General features: G+C 46.6%; 1 protein-coding gene across 1 annotated transcript in view; it reads left to right on the top strand.

Annotated features, from left to right (window-relative positions):
- Positions 1–18,862, top strand: part of PNPLA7 (patatin like phospholipase domain containing 7) — a 136,086-nt gene that overhangs the window by 84,328 nt on the left and 32,896 nt on the right. The window contains exons 26-27 of the mRNA XM_054083893.1: positions 461–579; positions 17,779–17,935. Of these exons, the coding sequence (XP_053939868.1) occupies positions 461–579; positions 17,779–17,935 (276 nt within the window). The remainder of the gene's footprint in view (positions 1–460; positions 580–17,778; positions 17,936–18,862) is intronic.

Genomic DNA, 18,862 nt, shown 5'->3' with positions numbered 1-18,862 from the left:
TTAAAATCCATTTGACCTCAATTCACTGAAGGAAACATAGGGATGAGGGGCTCATATGTTCCTCATGGATGCACACTTGGCTTGGCTGAGGACAGTAAGTACTCTTTCGGGGTCATACGGGTGGGTGGGTACACGGAGTAGAGTCCTTTCCATTGGGAGGATCCCCATGTTTGCAAAAACCGTGTTAAAGGTAAAGCAGAGGCAGACTTGGGCTGCTTCCCAGTCACTTCAAATTGTTGTCAAGAAAGAGAATAGCTCCGAAGAAAATACTGTGCTACGATGAAATTCTCCCAGCTACTATAAAAGTGTGAGATTTGTGTAATCACTGGGACAGTTTGGATGGTTCGTTAACCCTATCTTTGTTAGAAGAACAGCTCTCTTTTCTAAGAGGATGTTTTTGGCTGGTAGTGTAGACTCTACCCAGCCTTTGGAATCACCATCTTCTGCCTCTGTCCTCCAGATAGAGATGTACGAACGCGTATTCCAGAAACCACCGGACCGTCACTCCGACTTTTCTCGCCTGGCTCGTGTTCTGACTGGGAACGCCATTGCACTGGTCCTTGGGGGTGGAGGAGCAAGGTAGGTGGGTTATCCTGGGCATGCTGCTGCCTGGGCACCACTGCCACCGGGCTGTTGGAATAGCAGGCGTCCTGCCTCTGTAAGCAGCAATTGGGGGAGATGCCAAGAAGGTGCTTTTGTTACACAAACCTAACCTTCTGTGTGGATTTGTACTTGGGTTTCTTCAGAAGGAACATGAGTGTGACCTCTTGAGACCTCTTATAAGTTGGGCTTAACACCAGAAGATGACCAGGACACTGAACAGGACTCTTTCTTTTATTTTATGGATTTTTGAATCCCTTTGGATTCTTATATTAGTAAATGGTTTGCCATAATTCATAGGCTCCTAAATCTCCTCAAAGTTTGAGCAGCAAGAGGAGTTATGTCCTCTAATGGGCGAACATTCTCTTCTTTATAATCGCCCAAAACCCCTGGTACCTGTATACCTCTGACAGCCTTACTGTGCAGAAAGAGTGTGTTTTTGCAGCCACAAGGACAAGGCTTTTGCTGAACACCCCAGTCGAATTCCAGCTGAAACCCTGGCGAGCTTTGGAAATAAATGATCACTGACATTTTTCTTTGGAGTCCCTTTTTACTCTGAGAGTTTTATGTTGAAGCAGACGGAATTTGGTAGCCCTGTGTTTCAAGAGAGTGCTGTCTGTTGTCCTCATCACCACGTTCTTGAAGATCTTCTTTAAAATGGCGTTTTGATATACTCAAAAAGTAATACTTAATTCACACGTTGCCTGTCTAATTAAATCCTTGGAAATATCACATTTTTGTCTCTGGGCCAGTGCGTGCTTTGGGCAGAGGATTTGCTCCAGTAAAGGTTAGAGCTCCTTTGTGACAGCTTGTTCTGATTAGTCACTTGACGCTGAGGCAGCCACAGCTTCGGCTGTTTCTTTGAGTGTCTGCAAAGCTGCCTTTATCCTGCCTGCTTTCACCATCTCCTCACCTGAGATAATTTCAGTGTTTCATATCTGAGATAAGTACTGTCCTGTGGAGACGCAAAGTAAAGCAGAGGAGGGGAGCTTCTACTTAATCTGGGTATCTCAGGAGGCTTTTAATGACTGATGCAAAGCACTCATGTTTTTCTTGTTACGAGTTATCTGGTATCTCTGTCTCTGTGAAGCCTGTGTCGTGCTAAAATATGTGCACTTCTGTATTTCTGGCAGCACATTTTGCTCATTCCCTTCCTTTCTTCCTTCTGTAAACACTGCTGTAATTTTTGCCAAACTGTTTATTTTTTTGTTCTACCACTTAAATTGCAAGCTCCCGCCTGCTGGTTTTCCAGAGCAGAGGTAAGAAAGAGCAGGATTCTTGAGCCTGTTTGTTGGTCCTGTGTTGTCCTCCTCCACAATCTTGAGCTGCTGTGCTGGTGCTGTGTTGGCTTTAGGATTTCTGGCTGCCACCACCCATTCAGCACTGTGACCATGTCCTATCAGCCATTAATTTGCTCATTTCTGCATCATAGAATCATAGAATAGTTTGGGTTGGAAGGGACCTTAAAGATCATCCAGTTCCAACCCCCCTGCCATGGGCAGGGACACCTCCCACTGGATCAGAGTGCTCCAAGGCCCATCCAACCTGGCCTTGAACACCTCCAGGGATGGGGCAGCCACAGCTTCCCTGGGCAAACTGGGCCAGTGACGGGGCACTGCACAGGCTCATGGCAGTTAACACACCCTTTGCATCATGTGCTCCACAAAATAACCTCCTGCCTTGTTCTGGAGGGTTTAATCACGCTGGTCACAAAACCAGAGAGCTCATGGTTACAGGGGGTTGGCTGGGGCTGTTTCTGCAGAAGGTGGTGTGTTCTCTGGCTCCAGTAATAGCAGTTATTTAGTTGTTATTTTGGGAATGTTTCTCTGTGACAGTCAGTTTGGGAGGTTTTACCAGAGCAGCTTCCTAGTAATTAACTTTGTGGTTTGTTATGACAAAAGGCGCGAGGAACTAAAGGTTATCTTTCACTGTGAGTATAAAAATAAAACAAATCAGAGTGATGATACAGTTCTAAAATTACAGTGTTTTGGTTTTGTTAAGTGATAAATTAATTTCAGTTAGAAGCATTGTGGGGTTTGAGGAAAGGAAGGGGCATTTGCGTTTAGAAAAGTAATGCCTTTGAATTGGAGTTGCAAGAATAATGACACATCAAACACCGCGATGAAGGGAGAAACCCTCCCATAAATCGTTCTCACAACCTTTTGCCATGGCACGCACAGCCCACCCTTCCTCTAGGGTTCTGCAGTTGTCTTAGCAAAGCTTTTTGAAAAGCAGCATTTATGGGGAGTAAATAATTAATGCAGAAATATCTGGAAATCCCTGGGGCTTTGTAAAAAAAAAAAAAAAAGGATTGTGCTGTTTAGAAGAGGGACTTAAACAAAATTGTGATGACAAACGTTGTTGTTCTTGATAATGTCATCATCCTAGGAGGGCATTTGGTCCAACATGCCTGTTCTACGTAGGAGTAATGGGAAAATACCAGGCGTTGGTCATGTTCTGGTTTGGTTATTTCGATGGAAGCTGTGTGTGCAATAATGCCCATGGTGCAGACACACACTGTGCTTGTTGACAAGAAAAGAGCTATTGTTAAAAGAAGTTATTTGCCTTTTTTGGATGTGTTCTCTGCAATCAGTCATGAGAATCAGCTGCACGTTCACACCGGAGTTGAACGCGTGTGGTGCCAGAACCTTTACTTACTGGGACGTGTGGAGCCTGCATGTCCTGCCCCATGGATGGGGCCCTGTGGGCGCTCTGCCTTCCCCTGCTCTCCACCACCTTTTCCTTCAGGCAGAGCATTTAGGCCATCACAAGGGGCTGCTGTTGAATGGTATTTGCAGATATTCTGTTTGTAGATATTCTGTCAGGGCATTTTTGCTTGTCTGCTTTTCCTCTTTAGTTTTCTCTTCTAACTCATTATTTCACCTCAGCTCGTGATATGTCAAGTATTTTTTTCCACGGTGCTGTCTTGCTGACTCTGAGGATTTGACTCAGACTCAACGCCTTTCCATTCTGGGCAGTTGGCCTGTTTCATCAACTTGTTCTTTCTGCCTTTTCTTCTTTGTTTTCAGCTCTGGTCCTCTGAAAAGGGAGGATGAAAGCAGCAGTATAGGGGAAGCTTTTCTTGTGATGGAGGTGTTTCTGTCTGAACCCACTCGTTGCCTTGTCACTCTCCACTCCTGGTGCCTGTGCCGTGTGCGGTGCTCACACGCTGTGCCTTTAGAGAAGGCCAAAGGTGCAGATATGCTTATATGAGGAGTGAGAAGTGATTAATGAAGAGGAAAGTATGCTTTGGGTTTTGTTTTGATTTTCTGCCTGGTTCTGTTTGAACTTGGAGAGAAGCCTTAAAGTGTCCACCCTCCTTGTGATCTCATCCTGGGTGAGGGCAGGCTGATTCCTAATTCCTTTTCTCATGTTAACGGAGAACAGGAGTTATTTGGTGGCTACCAAAACACCAGCTTTGTTATTTAGTTGCTTGATGCTTTCTCCTTAATTGGAATTTGCTATCTTAACTCTCAGAAACTTTCACTTCTTCATTGCATGATGCCACTCTTCAGTGTTCGGCATGAGGATCCCCTGCAGGCAGCAGAAATTCTGGGTCCACTTCCTGTAAAATTCTCATCAGCTTTTCCTGCACGAAGCTGTGACCTCAATTTCTTTCTCTCACTTGAATTGGTTAAGGAAAAGTTGACAAGCTGCCAAAATTAATGAACGTGCAAATTCTCAGCAGCATAACACGGTAACACAACAATTGGACTTGCTGGGGCGATGTGCTGCAAGGAAGGGTTGTTAGAAATAAAACCGCTTCTTTTTGGGGGCTGTCGTTAGCTCTGCTGAAGAGCAAGGTCAGACAGCAGCACCAGTTTCTCACACTGCTGCCGTGGAGGAGAGCACTGGGAGCTGTAGCTACGCACGTTCCCTAGCGACTGAGAACCCTTCTGGACTGTCATCTTTAGCTCCATGGTCCCCAAAAGCAGAGAGAAGCACATCTGTTCACTGAAAACAGAAGACTGCACAGAAAATTAAGCTTAATGAGCCTCCCAGGGCGTAATGAAAATGAAAGCTCCTCGGTCAGGACTGAGGTTTGCACACCGTGGAGTGGGACGGGCTGCCTCGTGGAGCAGTGGGGAGCTGGCATCTCACATCCCAGCCTACAATGTGTGGTGAAACAGTCAAGGAATAAAAAGCTGGAATTTGAGGTGGTACCGATGTCCCAGTGATGAATTGCTGTCCTCAGGATGGATGCTTTGCTCCCAGGATGCAGACGATGCATTTTCTGTGCTGTAGCTTCCTTTCCTGTGGTGCAGGTGATCACAGCGTGATGGTTATGAAACCCTGATGTTCAGTCTTGGGCAAGAACAGAACCTCCTGGGGAGACTGCATGAAGTTTTATGGTGCAGGTGCTTCGGATGCAGTTCCAGCAGTTAAGGAAGATTAGTTTTCATTCCTCATCTAAGACGGATATGAGGCTTTTTACTCCTGTGACTGGAAGAACTATGTGTGTACTGCAGAGCTGCAGTGCTTGAAATGGTGGTGGTGGGCTCGTAAGATGAGTTATTGTGCCTCAAATACAGAGTAGTAACTGGAAGCATCAAGAGAGTTGCTTTTATAGATGGTTAAACTTGACCACAAGCACTCAGGTGATGTGCTGCTGTTGCAGGAATATGTGCAGGAAGAGGGAAGGGATTTGGTGCCTGAATTCAGCAGCTACCCCCAGTGATGTGCACTGGCATAAAGAACACAGAGCAGTGCTTTTCCCTGTGGGATCCTAAACATAGTCCATACAAAGGTTACAGAAGGGATGAAGGAAAATCCCATGGGAATTTCTGAGAATCTTGATGTTCCTCACATGGAACACCCTAAATGTTTTCCAGCTCCTTTGCTGGGTTCAGAACTTTACATGGACTGAAGCCAATGAGGGGCACCCAGGGTACGAGGGGCAGGGATCCATGGAGCCCATGTATACTTGTGTTACTAGTTCCTTGTGCTGGAGAATAACAGTACTGCTCATCTTGAGAATCGTATCTTCTTCACACTTCTATTCCTATCTAGATCCTATATAATCTGCTTACTGTTTTTATTTTTCCATGTGGCCGTGTCTCGGTGGGTCTGTTAGTCTCTGTTTTCCCTTTCTGACACATCCAAGCCCTGCCATTCCCCCGTTTCTTTCCACGTTTTTCATTCCACTCTCCTTCCTGCTTGTTTTCTTTACATATACCCTTTTGTTCCTTTCCGGGTCTTTGCTTTTAAGTCCTCTCTCAGAGGACCTATTGTAAAAAATGGAATTTGCCAACTGCTTCTCCCATACTGGGGGTGTTCTTTGTCAACTTAACAGAAACACATTTGGCTTTGAAATAATTTTCAGATCTTGCAGGGAGATTTGGGCCAGCACTGCATTTTCATAGAATCATAGAATTGCAGAATGGTTTGAGTTGGAAGGGACCTCAAAGCCCATCCCATTCCACCCCCTGCCATAGACAAGGAGACACCTCCCACTGGATCAGGGGCTCCAAGCCCCATCCAACCTGGCCTTGAACACCTCCAGGGATGGGGCAGCCACCACTGCTCTGGGCAACCTGGGCCAGGGCCTCCCCACCCTCACAGGAAAACATTTCTTCCTAAGATCTCATCTCAATCTCCCCTCTTTCAGCTGAAAATTGTTCCCCCTCACTTTGTAAATAGATTATTGATGCCAAAGTTTAAGGTTGCTCTCAGTGCTTTATAACGGGGTACAGTTATCCCCTCCATTTGTTCTCACCATCTCACAGTGCTTTAAATTCACAGCAGACAGAGGGCTAGCAGCTTGAAAAACATGAAAAATTAGATTCTAATTCTCTGTAGTAATCAAATCCTGTGTTCTGAAGCAAATTATGAAGCAGAATTCTTGCTAAAACCATTGTTCTTCATTCTGACCTTGGCTAGGATAGATCTGAAAGGGCAGCAGCCGCCTCTCTGAGGTGCTCGTGGTGCCGTGAGTCACTGCTGCTATTGACAGTTAAATCGCTGAAGCAAGGAATGGGCAGTCGGGATTTCACTTCGCTGCTGTTCAGCTCCTGATGTCGCACGGGCTTGAGCAAATGGCTTAAACACTTACAGTTTGTGTGCTCCTTGAGTAAAATGAGATGTTTGCCATCTCAGCTTTGGCATCTGCGCAGATCACTCTTTATAAGTTGCTTTGAAGCACTTAGAAGTATAAACTATTACCAATACGAGTTGCTTGGGGTGTTAGGAGGGTATCATTATCTCCAAATATATATGGATTTCTGCACTCGTCTCATGGGCTGGATGTGTCTGGAGAATTTACTTGAAACCAAACATCCAGCCCAACTGTTATGATGAAGCTAACTCTTTATTCCAGAGTGTAGTGGTTGAGGAGTAACCAGGCTGCTGGTAACACTGTTTGTGCTGTCTGGGTACAGTGCTGAAACGTTGCCAACATTTTTGCAGGGGCTGCTGAGATTTGAGAGCATCTTTGCGCATTTGGGGTAGCAAAGAGCCCACACGAGCGAACCCTGAAGTCCCCAGCTCGTTCTGGGAAGCGCCAGCTGTAGTGCGTTCTCCCACAGTGCAGCGATGCTGGAGGAGAGGGCCTCTGGTGGGAGCCAGCAGGATCCTGAGTAGATTCCTCTGAACTCGAGTCTGTAGGATGTGCCAGGTCCTCACCAGCTGCAGGATGTGTGTCTGGTTCCCTCGTATGGTGGAAAGCTTGCTGGCTGGACGTGGTGATGTGTGGTCTTGTAGAGCTTGTGTGGGTTCAGTTACTATCCTTGGACAGGTAAGCAGCCTTAGGGGTGTGGAAAGTGGTGGTCAGTGGTGCTGGGCTCTGCTTGGGTTTGGCCAAGATTCCTCTATCCAGTTTGGGGTCTGACAGTGCTGCACAGAATCAGTCTGGCACGAACTGAGTCCTTCTGCACTCAGTTCATGCCATTTCCTAATGCAATGTTAGAGTGAGGATTTTTTGCAGTTCCTGTTTTTTCTTTTTCTCTCCCTTGAAACAATCAGGCAGCATCCATGAAATTGGTGTTTGACCCCACCGCTGGAGTTTAAGGCCACGTTGGATGGAACTTTGAGCACCCTGGTCCAGTGGGAGGTGTCCCTGCCCATGGCAGAGGGTTGGAACTGGGTGGACTTTAAGGTCCCTTCCAACCCAAACCATTCTGTGATTCTGTGATTTCCAATCGCTCGCTCAAGGTACTGAGATTGCATGTGAGGACTCTGCTGTCTTCTTCTGTAGCAAGACAGGTCTTGAAGAATAACCACCGCTAGAAGGATCCCATTCCTCTTCTTGATACTGCTGTGAAATGCACCAGGAAATGGAACTGAAGTGTGAAAGAAACTTGAAGAATGCTTCTTCTCTTCTTTTAAACGGAAGAATGAAGCTTATCGTCTGCATCTGCAGTCCATCAGTGGCCAGTACTGGCTGACGAAGCAAGATTGCTGCAGCATGGAAGGATCAAAATGATACAAAAGAGGCTGAATCTGCTTTGTGTCATGGAAACAAAACCCTGAATACTTGAAATATCCTTTCTAAGGTTCCATTTCTTCAAAGTAATCCCTTTGTATGCTAGGCCAAATTTGTCTCTGGACATTTGGAAGGGCAGGAAGTTGGCAGCCCCGAGGATAATCCTCGTGACCTTTGCATTTGTCAGCCTGTGATCTTCCCCCTCCTTCACGTACTGTTCACTGGCTGCAGTGGTGGATGCATTTCAGAGGAAGGGAAGCTCTTTGGTGCCCTGCAGTATGATTGTGTGTGGACAGATATTGGTATGTCACAGTGGAGTTGTAATTTTTCTTGATGATATCCCTTTTTGAAGCTCAGATTGATGTAAGAGGGCTTCAAAGCTTGTAATTACAGATACAGGTGATTGGAGAAGTGACCTCTACCCTGTGTGTTTGTGCTTATCGTGTAGAGCATCCATTGCCATGTGTGGATAAACCAGTCTGAAATCTGAATTCCAGTACCAGCCATGCAGTCAGGCTCCTGGATTCCATATGTCTTTCAAAAAGCAGGTTTGACTTCAGGGCAATATCCAGGAGCTAAAATAACAGAGAAGAATCTAAACTCTCTATTCTTACAGATAAAATTACACCTTTGACTTAGTGTTTTACTGTCAGTGCTGTTTTGATGATAAGGGTTGTGGACTCTGCCTTGGAAAAGAAGATGATAACTTATGTTTGAATACCTAATCGAGTCTGATCCAGGTCAGCTCTGGAGTGTATTGTTTGAACAAACAAAGCCCAGCTTCTAAAAATAAAACAGTTAGTTCTGAGTATTTGCTTTTGTTGAGCAAACCTCCCGAGACACCGCTGTGAACTCGTGCTGAGGGCTTTAGAGTTTCTTTTTGCAAGTGGTTGGCAATAGACTGCGGTGTAATTGCTCCTAGGAGGCTCGTCTTTGATTTCTTCAGGGACGGACCGTCTTGTGTATTGCCCGAGAGCTCAGCCGTATTAATCGTGTTTACGCATCTGTTCAAAGTTCTGCCTCAAAGTGCAGTTCTTAAACACGGACAGAGCTGCTGACAGCAGACCTGAATGGTAATTGCCCGGTGAGTTGTGTGATCGTTGGGTCATCACATGCACGTAAAAGCTGTGTTCACACGACTTGGCACCCACGTCATGCTTAACGGTCTCATTTGTCTTTCCCCCATCTGTAGCACCTAGGTAATTGCTGTTTGCTCCCATTTGCCATGGAGGTGAAATATTTTAATGGTTCCTATTAAATCCTTGGAGCAGTAGGAGCTTGGGAGCCATCTACTTCAAAGTTATGTCCTGTCCTGGTTTCTAGTCTTCAGCCCCCAGACTCATTTGTTCTTAGCAGTGCTTGATATACAGATGAAATTGGGCAAGGAGATGGTGGAGTTGAGGTTTAACTCGTTACTGGTTTTGCACCTCTGTATAAGCTGAAAAAAACACACGTGCTGCGTTACAGAGCTGCAGGTTTGAGGGAATGCTTTCCATGTAGCAGACATAATGCTCTGTTGACAAGTCCACATCCTTTCAGGAAGATGCTCTTGTATTGCTGTGATTTTTAGGAATCTCTGTGGAACCTTATCTGGGCGCCGAGCTTTCCTGATAGGAAAGAGGAGATTGGAGAAGCTGTGAGTAAAATCACAGTTAATATCTTGTGCAGTGCTTTGTCTTGCTTCTGTGGCTTCCAGACTTTGTGCCTAAAAAGGGTTCTTTTCACAAATAACTCTCAAATGGCGGGGAAGGAGAGAGGATATATTTGTTCTCCAAAGAAATGATCTTTGCAGATCACTGAACTGTTCCTTGGATCAGAGAAACAGACAGGATTTTGTTTGGTTTTCCCAAGCAGGGAGTGATGTGTGTGTGTGTGTGTGTGTGTGTGCAGTTAGCTTTATTAATACTGTATTATGCTTTATTAATTACTGTATTAATACCAATATGTATTTTGGCTTTATTTTGTGGTTTTTGCCCTTTCCAATAGCTCACTGATGTATCCCTGCACAAACCCAGCACTGGGTAGACCAGACAGCCCTCTGGAAGGGCTGGAGAATTTTGACTCATTTCCTTCTATGTCAGGCACAAATCTCCATTTAGAGCTTGTTCTAAAGGCAGTAGATAAAGCAGAAATAAGATCAGTGCCGAAAGGACATTGTGTTTGGGCTGTGATAAAGAGGAATTGCTTTTTCTCCTGAACGTGCCTGCACAACCTGAGTGTGCAGGGTTAAGGTGCAGTTGCTATAGCATGGCAAGACTAAAGTGAACACAGCTCCGTAGCTCCCAGTTAAGGAGATGGTGGAATCTGACTGAGTGGGAGGATGAGACAAGGCTGCTGCTCATGGAAGGGAAGAGAGGCAGGTTTTGCGTCTCTGGATCAATACGCGTCTCACTGGGTACAGTTCAAAATGGGCGGTGGAAGGGAGAAAGCTTCCTTCAGGGCAGCTGCTGGGAAACATCCTGTTGGGGTGACAACCCAGTAATGTGGGATTGTTCCCCCGTTAGCGTAGAAATGGGGCTTAATTCATTGACTAATTAATGTTATCCGATTATAAACTTCCTTGAACGTGTGCAAGGGCTGTTTTCTGTTCTGCTGTTGAGCTGGAAGTTTAATCCAGGTAATTATTCTGGCAATTTTATGATGCTGGGAAGTTAGAAGAGGTTAGGAAAGCTGGGAAATAATCTTATTGGAAAGATATGAGTGGCTGGAAAGCTGCCCAGCAGAAAAGAACCTGTGGGTGCTGGTCAGCAGCGGCTGAACATGAGCCAGGAGTGTCCCAGGGGGAGCAACAGTGCTCTGGCTTAGATCAGCCATGGTGTGGCCAGCAGGAGCACAGAAGAGGTGTCCCTCTGGTGAGGCCACACCTCAGATCCTGGACCCCTCATTCCAAGAAAGACATTGAGGAGCTGGAGCATGTCTAGAGAAGGGAATGGAGAGGGACCTGGGACTGTTAAGTCTGGAGAAGAGGAGGCTGCAGCTCCTGAAAGGAGGTTGTGGTGAGGTGGGTTCTGGGCTCTTCTCCCAGTTAACAAGTGATAGGATGAGAGGAAATGGCCTTGAGTTGCAGCAGTGGAGGTTTAGATTGGATATTAGGGAAAAACTACCAAATTGGTTGTCAAAGCCTGGCAGAAGCTGCCCAGGGCAGTGGTGGAGTCACCATTCCTGGAGGTACTTAACAGCTGTGTGGATGTGGTGCTTGGGGACATGGTTTAGTGGTGGAGTTGGCAATGTTGGCTAACAGTTGGAATTGATGGTCTTGAAGGTTTTTTCCAACCTAAACGATTCAATGATTCTCAGTGCACTGAGATTTCAACGTGATGTTTGTAGATATTGCAGCTGCACTGACTGAAGGTGCCAAATTGGAGTTGCAACGTGTAGAAGACTTGCTTGATTTCTAAGTTGATGCCTGTGCCTCTCAACGTCAGGATCAGCACCAAAACGCATATCAAAAAATGTTGCTGCTTATATAGTGAAACTTTTATCTCACATTTCCAGACACCACGCTGTATTGCTCTTTATTTGAATAACATCTAATTTCCTCCCTGCCCCAATACAGAGAGCACCTCCAGCATAAATCTGAGAAGTATCCACCACCACCACATGAGATGTTGTTTGAATAACAGTTCTCAGTGGATATAGCTGTACCTGTTAGTCTGAGACCTGCTGGTTCAGTAACCAGCCCCAGTTTCGGTACTGGTCTGAGAAATGCAGGTGAGCCCTCTTGCTGTACCTGGCAGTGTTCTGGAATATTCTGTGCATTCCAATGGGCTGGAAGATCAGTCACCTTCAGTTTATTTCCAGCGCTTTCGAAGCAGCATTCAGGAAACGGTTGCCTGGTGCGGCACTTTTGCACGTCTCTGGAATCATAGAATGGCTTGAGTTGGGAGGGACCTTAAAGATCCCTCAATTCCAACCCCCTGCCATGGGCAGGGACACTTCCCACTGGATCTGGTTGCTCCAAGCCCCATCCAACCTGACCTTGAACACCTCCAGGGATGGGGCAGCCACCACTGCTCTGGGCAACCTGTTCCAGGGCCTCCCCACCCTCACAGCAAAACATTTCTTTGTAAGATCTCATCTCAATCTCTCCCTTTTCAGCTGAGGACCGTTTCCCCTTGTCCAATTCCTGCACTCCCTGATCAGAGCCTCTCTCCAGCTTTCCTGGAACTCCTTTCAGTACTGGAAGCTGCTCTAAGGTCTCCTTGGAGCCTTCTCTTCTCCCGGCTGAACAACCCCAACTCTCTCAGCCTCATACAGGAGGTACTTCAGCCCTCAGATCATCTCTGTGGCCTCCTCTGGAATCACTCCAACAGCTCCGTGTCCTTCCTGTGCTTCCAGAACTGAAGGGCTCCAGGTGATAAAGTAAATAACTGTCCATCTGTGCTTACCTTGCAAGCTGGGTGATCGAACAACTGCTCAGAACGTGCTTTGAATCAAAGCTGTTGTATGAAGAAAAAGCTTTTTTTATTTTTATAGCTTGGCTTCTTCAGGAATTTTAAGGTTATGAGGGAACCTTAATTCAGGTTTGTTGGGCTCTAGTGGTGCTCAGTAAAGTCCGCTTGGCAATTTCTCTACATTTTTCTACTTACTTCAGCACTTTCCTACCTCAGGGAGGTGGTGCTGCAAGCTGTGTCCCCCACTCCAGAGAGGTTTCTGTTAGAGACGTGATAGAGCTTTGCAGCAGACACGATCTTAGTCCTGGATTCAACCAAAGGAAAGAGCATCTCCTCAGTGCATTCAGTGAGGCCTTCCTCATCCCAATGATTCAATTAGGAGAAGAGCTGGCAAGGCTGAATACCTGAGCTGTATTTTCTCTTCCTTCCTGAGCCTGGAGTGGACTTGGGATGTGTGCGGTGGGATCGAGCCTGCAGCCTTGCTGCTCCGTCAGTCACGGTCTGAAAAACAACTGTCCCCTCTCTGTGTGCTCACGATATCGTGTTTGTTCTCCCTAACACTGACAGGCAACATCTTATTGATGTCTTAAACGTGGCTTGTGGAGGAAATATTGGTGCAGGGGCTCTGTTTTTATGTTAATTGTATTTTCTTCAGCCCCCTGCCCTGAGCGCGGAGGACGACCTGCATTCCTGCTGACGCTTTAATCTGAACTCTCCTGCATTCGTTTGCTTCTTCCTGCGTGTTGTCTTTAATAGGAGCGCTGGGAGGCACGTGTGGAACAGGCACATGCCCATCTTGCAGAAGAACTTTTCTTTTATCAGCTGTGCTCTGGCCTTCATGCATTGCAGTCACATGCCAGTGGCATTTCCCCAGGAGATGAAAGCAGGGGCTTATCTCAGGAGCAGGAATTTTCCTGCAAGACCTTCTGCCAGCAGGGCTGTGCTCCGCCTGCTGTGCTGGGTTATTTCAAGGAAGCACGTCTTCAACCTGAGAACCCCTCTCCTTGCTTCCTGGTCACTTATTTGTGACCATTAGCAGTAAAGAAGAAAAGGTACTTGGAATTTCAGAAGTGCGATGCTGCTTTTGGAGGCTTTGAAAACACATTGAGCCTGAGTTTGGGGAGCAGTGTGGTATGCAGCACTTTGGGGAGGCTGATGCAGTGAGCAGCTGGTGACTTGCCTGACTCAGATCAGGTTGTGAGGCAATGGCAGGGTGAAAACAGAGCATGGCTCTTATTTCCAGTTACTCCTTGAGCTGGTGGGAGCCGTTTCCTCTGTCTCTGTGAAGGGAACTAATTAGTCAGGCCTATCCTAGGGAGTGATATGTGATGGAAAAAAGGGTTTGTTAATATATAGACTCTGAGCTTCTTGGGCAAATCTTTGGGTGCAATTTATTTGATAGTAATCTCTTAGGTCACTTGTGCTTGGTGCCAGGAGTCCTTGTCACTGTCCTGGGGCCAGGCAGGAATCCTGGCAGGGGCGATGCTCCATCCAGCGGCACCATCAGGTGGCTTTAAGGCAACGGGCAACTGCATGTGCAGCTCCAGCAACACACCATACCCTCCCCTTGGAGACACTCTTTCCTTGTATCTAGATGGACTCCCCCGTTTCTCCTTTCCTCCAGAGTAAATGACATTTAGCTCCATGTCAGCTGGGTGACGAGAGATTTCGCCATCCCTTCCTTTGCTCTGTGCAAGCGCTCTGGCTCTGATGTGATGTACAGCATTGCCTTAAGCAATCATCCCTTATACTCTGCTTGCAAAACCCTTGTACTTTCACATGTTGCCCTAACAGGACAAGATCCCCTGTGAAACCGTGCCTGGGATTACAAGAAGCGCATGATCCCTGCTTTTTCTTTCCTGTGCTGGTACTGTGACCGTTCCCAGGGACGCAGCTCCTGGCTGGGGTTTCTTTTCGCCTGCAGTGTGTGAGCTGCCCACTCGGGCTCTCCGTGATGCATGGGCAGGTTGTCAGTGAGCGGCCTGGCATGGCACCAGCTCCGGCACGCAGCTTCCCTTGGCAGCCGGCCCGTGTTTACGGAGGTCCTGAGCTGCGAAGAAGTGGCCAAGGGAGAACCAACAGTGAGGAGTTGTTAAGAAGTTTCACATAGTGGTGTTACTGGGATAATGATGGCCTAAAGCGGCAGGGAGGGGAAAGAAGCCATTTCTGTCTTTAAGGAGGCTGGGAGGTACCTGGAGAAGTGGGGTGGCTTTAGTCGCATTGGCCTTTCTTCAGGATTTTTGGTTGCACAAACGTGATCAGTCGTGAATGCTCCTGTTCAGGGTGCTGGAAGCTATGTAGTTGTGTATAAATGGAATGTAATTTAGTCTGGCAGTTCCCTTTCTGAGCAAGAAAAGTACTTTCATTCCCATCTTGCAGGTCAGTGCTTTGAGATCGCTGCATCGTTTGGAGATACGTGGCTGTCACAAGTTTAGCTGGATATTGATGTACAGAGGTGATGGCTTGTCAGTAAGAGTAAAAATAATAGAATCATGAATCATTAAGTTTGGAAAAGACCTGCAAGTCTGTCCAGTCCAAATATGATGCCAACCCAACTGTATCGACTAAACCCTGTCCTGAAGCGCCACATCTACAGGCTTTTTTGAACCCATCCAGGGATGGAGACTCCCCCACTGCCCTGGGCAGCCTCTGCCAGGGCTTCACCACTCTGTCAGTAAAGATATTTTGTATAATGTCCAATCCAAAACTCCCCTGGCACAACTTGAGGCCATTTCCTCTCATCCTAACACTTGTTACTTGTGAGAAGAGTCCACCACCCACCTCACCCCAATCTCCTTTCTAGGAGCTGCAGAGAGCAATGAGGTCTCCCCTCAGCCTCCTCTTCTCCAAACTGAACAGCCCCAGGGCCCTCAGCTGCTCCCAGAACCCCTGGGCTCCAGACCCTTCCCCAGCTCCGTTCCCTTCTCGGGATGTGCTCCAGCCCCTCAATGTCTTTCTTGGAACGAGGGGCCCCAAACTGAACCCAGGATTCGAGTTGTGGCCTCACCAGCACTGAGTAATCTTTTGTTCTTCATACAAGCAAAGTAAAACCAAATCTTGAGTGGTCACATCAGATCCCTTGTATTTTATGGATGCATGAATGTGAATGAAGAGATCCGGTTTCGTCAGAGGTTAAAGGGAGAGAATCCAGTCTGGACTGACCGGTTTCAAACTGCCTGTGCTGTACAGGAGTTGAAAATCACATAATGTGTGCTTTCTCCAGAAAGCAGGTTAGATGCTGTGAGGTCTGTTCCTCAGCGAAATGTCGGTGTCAGCCAGTGCCTCGCACGCAGGGATAAGGCAACAGCGAGTGCCAGGCACAGGAAGCGGGTTGCAAAAATAGCTGCGATTTAAAAGCCTAAAAACAATGGGCTCGTCCAGCAGGGATAAGAATAGAATTCTTTTAACTTCAGGCATCTTATGAAGAAGCAGCAGAGGAAGGAGGATTTGGAGAGGAAAGCTAAATGAACCAATGAACCCTTCTCTGCTCTTGGGTTTCACCGGTGTGGATCTGTCATTGAAGTCATTTGCACCAGTATAACCCAGAACCTGTCCCAAAGCACGTCAGCAGCTGGAGGGGATTGATTTAGATGGAAAGAATGCGTTCAGCATAGCTTCGCCAAATGACACCTATGGTGGCCTTGGCAGCTGTTAGCGAGTATTTATAGGATGTAAACAGCAAGGGGAAAGAGGACAGGAATAGAGCAAACTGGGGCGGGGAGGGGAAGAGAAATGGGCTGAAAGTTGGAAAAGATTTTACCACTATATGGCTTAGATAGTGAAGCATCCATCCAGGTGGAATGAACTGATATTAATTGATATTAACTTGATATTAATTAGACTTGATATTAATTAGACAAAGGATTTGAAACCTGACGCTGTGATTTTGTCTCGATAAGAAGGCAGTTGGCTCCACTGGCCATTTCTGTGTTTCTGTAATGGTTCTGTAGAGCAGACAGGGATCTCTCTCCCATTGGGGGATCACTGTTTGTTAGATTGGATCAAATGCTCCTCCTCTGTGCTCTCCCATCTGATGATAGTTAGTAGTGATCACTTCCAAAATGAGTGTTTGCCCCCACTAGCAGCTTCTGAGCTTCCTAAACATGAGGTCACACCTCCATTTCCCACGTTCAGTAGCCACTGACAGTCTGATGCCTTTGATTCATCCAGTCTATGTTTAAATCTATTTGTGATTGGACCTCTTAGCATGTGGTCTCAGTGGGTTCCCCAGTTTGTATGTTACATAAGTGTGTGTGTAAATCCTTTAAATTAAACCTTCTTCCTGGTGATTCGCCTGGCCCTTTGTGGCTCCTGTCAGTCATCATCTTCCCCAGTCTCAGATTTGAGTCTAGTTTTTCTCACCTGAAGTCCTGTCCATATTCTGGTTCTCTTTTTTGCTTTTCTCCCGCTCATTTTCTAGTTCTGCTATATTTTTTTTTATTGAGAAGTCTGAGCTTCCTTGCAGTTTTCAAAATGCTGGTGTGTCCTGGATGTGTGTTCTTATGTTTTCTTTTTCATTTTGGTATCTTTGATTTGCCTTTTGAATTTCCACCAAACACTAGGTTAATATTGCTCAGACAATATCTGCAGCGGTTCCAAAATCTCCGTGTGGGAGCCGAGGGTTAAGAGCTCATCACTGCAGGGGCATTGCTGTTTCTGCTTTGCTTTTCTCCCATCAGCACTGAGGTTCATCTGGCCTTATCACTTGATTCCATCATTGCCGTAAGGTCCTTCTGCACTTATTTAATTCAAGGAGGATTGTAGATTTACTGTCCTGAAGGAATTTGTTCAGTCCTCAAGGACAGCCTCCTCATCTGCCCCTTTCCTGGGTCTGTGTGGTGAACAAACCTCCTGCCTTTTCATCGCTGTTTGTCTCTTCTTGCTGTTTGTTTTCCATCTTCAATTCATTCTTGCCCATGCGCTGACCTGTCCCCTGATTGCAGGCTGGCTGAGTTTCTTTGAAGAGTCAGTGGAAAAGGCTCTTGCGGGACAGTTTCTGAAACCCAGCCACTTGTGGCTGCTTTGGAAGAACCCTGGCTGATTTTTCCATGCGTTGCTCCCTTCAAGCCATGCTGACATCTCCCGTGCATGTCCACCACCTTCATTCCTGGTTGTTGTTTCTGTATCGCTGCCTGCCGCTGAAGCCCGCCTGGGTGCTGTGTGTTGCCCAGGATCCCCAGGGAGCCTGTTTGGAGGTTTCTGCGTCCTTGACATCTTTTTCTGGCATTGAGGCTTGTTTAGCCGCAGACCGGCAGTTCGGCTGGAACACACTCGAGTTCCCTGAGGAGGGAGGAGGCATTCATAGTTGTACGTCCTTTCAGCAGCCGTTTGTCTGATAATACCTGTTTGTCTTTTCTTGGACAGGGGATGCTCCCAAGTGGGAATTATCAGAGCACTGATAGAAGCCGGCATCCCCGTGGATATGATCGGAGGAACATCCATCGGTGCTTTTATGAGTGCCTTATACGCCGAAGAACGCAGCTTCAACCAGATGAGGATCAAAGCCAGGCAGTGGGCCACGGTAAGCACTGGGAATGTCGCACTTCTCAGGCGGAGGGCATGAGCTTAAGTGTGACCCCAAGGGAAGCACAGCCCCCTATACCATGGTGGCTGATGGAAAAGCCCCTCCTGGCATTCAGGAGTGAATTGGGAACATGCTCTCTGCTGCGCTGGCAGGCGATGTGGGCGCCCAAGGAGGCAGGAGTCAGACGTTTGACTTTGCTCTACACAAAGTCCAGTCCAATTGTAAATGCCAAGTGGTGTTGTTTAAGTGTATGAGCCTATGTTTATCTTTATTTTATCTTCTCTTTTCATGTGCTGGAATCTTGTTTTCTTTCCAACTCTCAACAACTGTGTTTCTCTTTGTATAATTTTCTCTCTTTCGTTCTCACATGCTTTCATTTTTCAGTGGAACTGATTGACAGAGGTAATCCTTCTCTAACCTAAATACAAAATGGGGAGTTCACAGTATACCCGGAGAACTCCAGAGTGGTGGCGCTCTGGTTCAGGAGATACCTTTAATTTTAACTATTTAATACAAGCAAAACCATATTTTCATAGCTAAACCAAGGATTGGGAAGATTCTGTGGGTGAATTTACTGATAAAATGTTGGGGGAAATTTGCTCTAGCGTTAGATTTCACTGGTTCAGATTGACTGGAGGTGCAGATTAGTGTTGTTTCTGGGGTTTTCTGGCTACAACTCTGCATTGGTTGTATGAAACCCACATTTTCATGTTGGTTTTCTTATTGACGGGGCAGCACAGGTTGTTTTCTAAGTTCGATTAAGCTCCAGGTCTGTTTAGATGTAGAATTTTGTGGGAAGTAGGGGTATGTAGTTGATACTTGTACACTGCTGACCTGTCCCAAGTGAATTCTAACCTGTCATGACTTTGAAATGAAATTTGCTGTGACTTGGGATGATGGCACTTCCTTTGCAAGCCTGATAGT

Source organism: Cuculus canorus, chromosome 19 (genome assembly GCF_017976375.1).
Source record: "Cuculus canorus isolate bCucCan1 chromosome 19, bCucCan1.pri, whole genome shotgun sequence".
Lineage (NCBI taxonomy): Eukaryota > Metazoa > Chordata > Aves > Cuculiformes > Cuculidae > Cuculus > Cuculus canorus.
The sequence above is the reverse complement of the archived record's forward strand: the minus strand, read 5'-3'. Positions and strand labels throughout refer to the sequence as shown.